The sequence below is a fragment of the Hibiscus syriacus genome, unplaced genomic scaffold (assembly GCF_006381635.1).
Source record: "Hibiscus syriacus cultivar Baekdansim isolate YM2019G1 unplaced genomic scaffold, ASM638163v2 tig00016571_pilon, whole genome shotgun sequence".
NCBI lineage: Eukaryota > Viridiplantae > Streptophyta > Magnoliopsida > Malvales > Malvaceae > Hibiscus > Hibiscus syriacus.
The window spans coordinates 229,952-235,951 of NW_024062388.1; the positions used below are offsets into that span (position 1 = coordinate 229,952).

The window sequence follows — 6,000 nt, forward strand, 5'->3', positions numbered from 1 at the left end:
TGATAACTTACTTATTTTTTGTAAGGGCTCTCTTAGTTCTGTTATTGGGATTAAGTGTGTGTTGGTGCAATTTTATTTGTGGTCTGGGTTGAGGCTTAATGCTGTCAAAAGTGAGCTTTTTGCTACACGAATCACTGCTGAACAGTTGGAAGAGATTCCGGTTCTTTTCGGGTTTAAGATGGGTCATCTCTTTGTTAGGTATCTAGGAGTTCAGAATTATCTGAGAAGAACTGTTATCCCCTTATTGAGAAGATTAAAGCCAAATTGGGACTTTAGGGTCATCTTCACCTTAGCTATACAGGTCGTTTGCAGCTTGTTCTTTCGATTATTTTTAGCATTGTTAATTTTTGGTGTCGGCGGCTCATTCTTCCCCAAGTGGTTGTTAAACGCATCGAGCAGTTTTGTGTACGGTTTCTCCGAAAGGGGTCTGATTCCTCGGCTGCGGGTGCAAAGGTCAGCTGGGCTCAGGTTTATTTTTCTAAAGTAGAGGGGTTTGGGGTTGCGAGATTTAAAGTACTGGAATATTTGTGCTTTTTTCCCCTTATGCCAGATATCTTGGCTGGACAGGGATCCTTGTGGGTTGCTTGGATTCATTGCTATGTGCTAAAGGGGACAAGTTTATAGCAAGTTGAGAGTAAAAGTCATTTTAGTTGGCCTATGAGAAGGGTCCTTAAATGCAGAGAGCAAGCTTTTCCCCTCCTTGGTGGTGTGTCGAACTGGAACATGATTACTCCCTCTTGGCTTTGGTCGGAGATAAGGGCTAAGGGTAGCATTGTTCCCTGGCATAGGTTGATATGGTTTCCTCTTAGGGTCCCTAGGCACTCGGTTATTGTTTGACTTGCGGTCTTGGGACGGCTTAACACGAAGGATAGATTGTTGCGTTGGGGTATTGTTGATGACAATTCTAGTGTGTTCTGCTGCCTATGTGAGGTTCGAGATCATATCTTCTTTTCCTGCCCGTACTTGAAGGAGGTGTGAGCGGAAGTTTTGAGATTGTGTAATATTCCTAGGCCTGTTATGGCATGGGATCAGGAGCTGCAGTAGGCTGTTACTTCTCTTAAAGGAAGATCGCTGATTTCTTGTATTTTGAAGGTAGCTTAGAGCGCTCATTTGTATTTTGTGTGGTCCGAGCTCAATTGTAGAACTTTCAGGGGCCACGAATTGAACTCAGCAAATTGAGTTCAAAAACAAAACCCACATTTTCTTGTTGTTTTTGGTTTGAGATCTCCGGATATCTCATAGTCGTCTCGTGATCTCTGATTATATTCGGAATCGAATCGATCTAAACTTTTCAAAAGGAAAAGGAAATGAACAGTCGCATACCGTATTAAGAGCGGCTAAAATGGAATTAAGTTCCGGCCACGAAGCCAATGCGCGATGGAAGGAGCGTGTGACGACGAACCCCAGATCAAACGGCGGTGAAGAGTCCGGCACCATCCGGAGCCTGTATTCCACGTAAATGAAAAACAACAGCCCCGCCGCAAAAAAGCAGGGTATCCGGTGATATTTCGCGACATAAACGACGTCTTCCAGTGTCCATTTTATGAACGATGCCTTCCCGTGAGAAATGTCACCGTCGGCGTGATGAACGCCGGTTTTCTTGCTTGCCGTGACTTTAACGCCGTTTCCTTTTCCGTTAGCTCTGCCGGAACGCTTGTGACGGGGGCTGAGAAGGGTTGTCGTGGCGACGGTTGCCTCGGCGGCGGTCATGGCTGCTAATGTTGGTCGGAGAGAGGAGATTTGGAGAAATGAAAGCAGAAAGTGACAACAAAGAAAAATATAATGGCGGGGTTTACAAGGAACTATTGACAACAAAGTTGTAAACTATTTTTGGTATAATAAAATATTAGCCCCTAAACTATATTCATATTTCTAATATAGATCTTAAAATTTTCTTTGTCCACTATTTTGGCCTTTTTATTGCGATAAACTAATGTGACTCTTCTAATCAATTAATGAGTGAATATGGAGGATTAAATTGAAAATAAACGTAAGATCTTGAAATGCTCGAGTCACTGTATTTCGAATCAAACGTTTCGATAGTTAAAAGAATCATTGTTATCATTAGAGGTTTCGGGTTCGAGCAACAACGATTGTAAGATATTTGAGGGTTCATTATTAAACAATTGAGAGTATTTAGAATATATATTATAGCTTAAAAATGTTTATAACGTATAAAAAAATTAATTCAACAAACATTTTTCATTAAAGTGTACTTATAAAAAGAGTAAAGTAAATAGATGATTTTCATACCATAGGGTGATATTTTATTGAGTCTCTCGATTATTAAAAATTACAAAATCATTTATTGAGTCTCTCGATTAATAAAAATTACAAAATGATTTTCCAATATGTGTTGCTTTATTATACACGGTGCACCAATAAATGTAACAGAGAATCGAATCATAGTCCTATAGAAATCATATTATAAACACTTCTAAAAGTTTTTATTATAAAATATAAAAATGGGTAAAATTACCATTTCGGCATCCAACTTTATTGGTTTAGTTACATTAGCCCTTAAACTTTTAATACATTTCTTTTTTTGAATAATTTCTACTTAAAGGAGGAGAAGAAGAATTTTATCCCTGATGAGTATAAAATCCAGAATTTTATTTTTAACAAATTAATTCAAATATGATAAAACAATAATTACGTCTTTAAACTATCATCAATAATCTTTTTTTTCTCTTTATCATGTCATTAAAATATTAATTATTTCATCCTTAATGAAATGTTTGTTTTACTTTTTATTTTTCAAAAATATATATTTTTTAAATTCGATGAAGTGATGAAAACGATGAGATAGTTGACGTCAGTGTCTCAATAAGAATAAAATAAGACTATTTTTATATTATATTTGAATTAATTTGATAAAAAATAAAAGTTTAAGAATTAAAAATATATATTAAAAGCTTACTCGCTAAAATAATTAAATTTGTAAAATTAGGGGACCCGAAAGGTCATTATCCCATAAAATAAAAACAATGATCATGGATTCCGTTTTCGGGGAATCCAAAGTGCATATTTTCGTGGACTTTAGTGTAACTTTCTCACTTTTTTTTGTTAGTTTTTTATTCGTTTGATTTAATAAATAAATTTATATAGACATAAAACAGTCAATTAATTAACTAAAATATTTAAATAAATATATGATTTTTTTTGATATTTTATCAAACGTTGAATATTATTTTTTTGGTAAAAAAACTTTCAATATTATTAATACAATATTATATCATACCATAACATGAATAAAACCATATATTTATAAAATTTAAATTCTAATATTTGATATATTTTCTCCCATCGAATTTAACGATATCATCGTTGTGTTTTTAGAGTGAAACTAATCTATCTTGTCTTTAAATTATCATAATATATCGATCCATTTTTAGTTACCCTTATTATCGAAAAACTTTTTTATTGAACAAGATCACTTGATCATCGAACAACTCAGTATATTTGAATGTATCAAAGAAACCTTTACCCCTATTGAAGCTTGATGCAACCTATCTTGATTCAAATCAATAAAAAAATTGGATTATAAAAACGGAGAATATATTACATGAATATGCAGGCAAAAATGTATTTTGTTTAAATTTAATGATTTTTATTTTAAGAATTCGAGGGAAAAATCAGATTTAAGTTAATAATAAAAATTAAATAAAATTAAATTAATTGAATGAATAAGTAACGAGGATTAAATATAAAATATACTAATTTTATTAACATATTCTTCTATTAATATTAATAATACATGACCTAATTAGCATTACAAAAAAAAAATTAAATAAAATCATCACATTTTTTTGAAAAGATCCTAGTTTTATTAACATATTCTTCTATTAATATTAATAATACATGACCTAATTAGCATTACAAAAAAAATTAAATAAAACCATCACATTTTTTTTTTAAAGTTCCTAGTTTTATTAAAATGTAAAAATATTCAAAATTATAATAAGGGTCTATAACTAGCATCTTAAATTAAATATATAATTTGGACATTTTCAATAATGTTGAAACAAGAAACTAGTCACTTTAGATCACATAAAATCATATATGAAAAAGGTTAAAACCTCAACCAAAAGACTCGAACGATAAATAGATACGAATAAATTTAATTGCATCCGTAGACGAACTAAAAAAGAGATTAAACTATTGAAAGACCACTGAGAACCGCAAATCAGAACCTAGCATGGTAAGAAACTTAGAAATGGAGAACAAATTGAAGAAATGACCTTAAATCTTTGCGTACTTACCCCTAATCGATTTTTTTGGTATTCATAAGTGATAGAAATCATTTTATCTATTAATAGAGGACAAATTGATGTATTACCAAATCACGCGCCTATTGCCACAGCTGTAGATATAGTGTTTTGAGAATACACCTTAATGACCAATGGTTAATGATGGCTCTGATGGGTGGTTTTGCTAGAATAGGCAACAATGAAATCACTATTTTATTAAATGATGCAGAGAAGGGTAGTGGCATTGATCCACAAGAGGCTCAACAAGCTCTTGAAACAGAGGAAGCTAACTTGAGGAAAGTTTAAGGCAAGAGGCAAACTATTGAGGCAATTTTAGCTCTCAGACGGGCTAGGACACAAGTAGAGGCTATCAACATAATTTCGTAACTAGTTGGTTAATCGAAAGATTTTTCGTATAAACAGAACTTTCGTTTATATATCCCATTTTGATTCTATCGATTAAAAAGAATCAAATACAATCAAAAGTGAAATCATATTATGATCTAACGAAAAAATTGAAAATTGAAAATGAAAATAGAATAGGATGAAAAGATAGAAAATCAATAAAAGAAGGTGTGTAGACAAACTTGACTTCAGAGCAAGAAATATCAGCAAGATTATAAATAAGTGTCATTTTGATAGGTCGTTGAATCGTCAAATTCTATTCTGAAAAACATGAAGCGAAAAGAGCAGTCAAACGATCGAAGAGAAAAATATATCACAAATATAAAAATATTCTTATTAAAAAATTTAAAAAAAAGAGAATGGATGGTCGATAATCAACATCACAATGATATCGTCGTAAGCTAATAAAAATTAAAAAAAATCTAATATATATAAATCGACACAAACTTTAATAAAAAAAGGTGAGATTGTTTCTAGTGAAAAGAGCAAGATTCCACGTAGCTTTCTAATGTTTGGCTTTTAATTTGTTTTATTTTTAAAAAAGAGAGGTTATTTTAAAAATGGATATATGTCGCTTTCCAATGTTTAAAACAGGGTAAATTATAATTTTTATCACTCCATTTTAACCTCATTTATGTTTTGGTCACTAAATAAGAGGGGAAAAGTTTTCCTCTGATTTTTGGTGGATATATGACGATCAAAACCTCCATTTGAAGACCTTAATGGCGGAGAGACCTCCCTTGAGACAGGGAACAATATATGTTTGTTCGGGCTCCATCCAACATTAGACAATGAAAATCGGAGAACAAGAACATGAAACGTTCAATGCAATGGCGCGATCCGGGAATATTTTTCAGGGCGAGCACATATGTATTAATAATAAAAAAATTCCGTATGGGACAAACACAAATAAAATTTCAGAATAAACACTTTCAGTAAAATGAACAACTAATATAAAGAAATTTGAATTCAAGGGTGTGCACAATAAAATTTTAGGATTGACACATTTAATAAAGTGAACAACTAATATAAAGAAATTCAAATTTTTGGACGGACATATTTACGTACATCCGCGAGTGGGTCAGTGCTAGATTTATGGGGTTTTGGTTGATTTTCAGCCAAACGGCCACCATATTTGTCTTCAAGAGCAATGGAAAACTTGGAACTCATCAATCATGTAGGTGGTGGCCAACGCGATGGTCACTCGCGATTAGTAGTAAAATCTGGGTTGAATGATTAGTGCACTTTATCAATGTTGCGCAGTCATGGCAATCGTTAGTAATTAGTTGAATTGCTCTTTATTGTTATCAAAATTTTCTCATTCCTACTTACGGGATTGGTTCGA

General features: G+C 32.5%; 1 protein-coding gene across 2 annotated transcripts in view; it reads right to left on the reverse strand.

Annotated features, from left to right (window-relative positions):
- Positions 1 to 1,751, reverse strand: part of LOC120208551 (phosphatidylcholine:diacylglycerol cholinephosphotransferase 1-like) — a 32,924-nt gene extending 31,173 nt beyond the window's left edge. For both annotated transcript variants that reach the window (XM_039207785.1, XM_039207784.1), the window contains exon 1: positions 1,324 to 1,751. In XM_039207785.1, the coding sequence (XP_039063716.1) occupies positions 1,324 to 1,710 (387 nt within the window). In that variant the 5' untranslated portion in view covers positions 1,711 to 1,751. The remainder of the gene's footprint in view (positions 1 to 1,323) is intronic.
- Between the last annotated feature and the right edge of the window lie 4,249 nt (positions 1,752 to 6,000).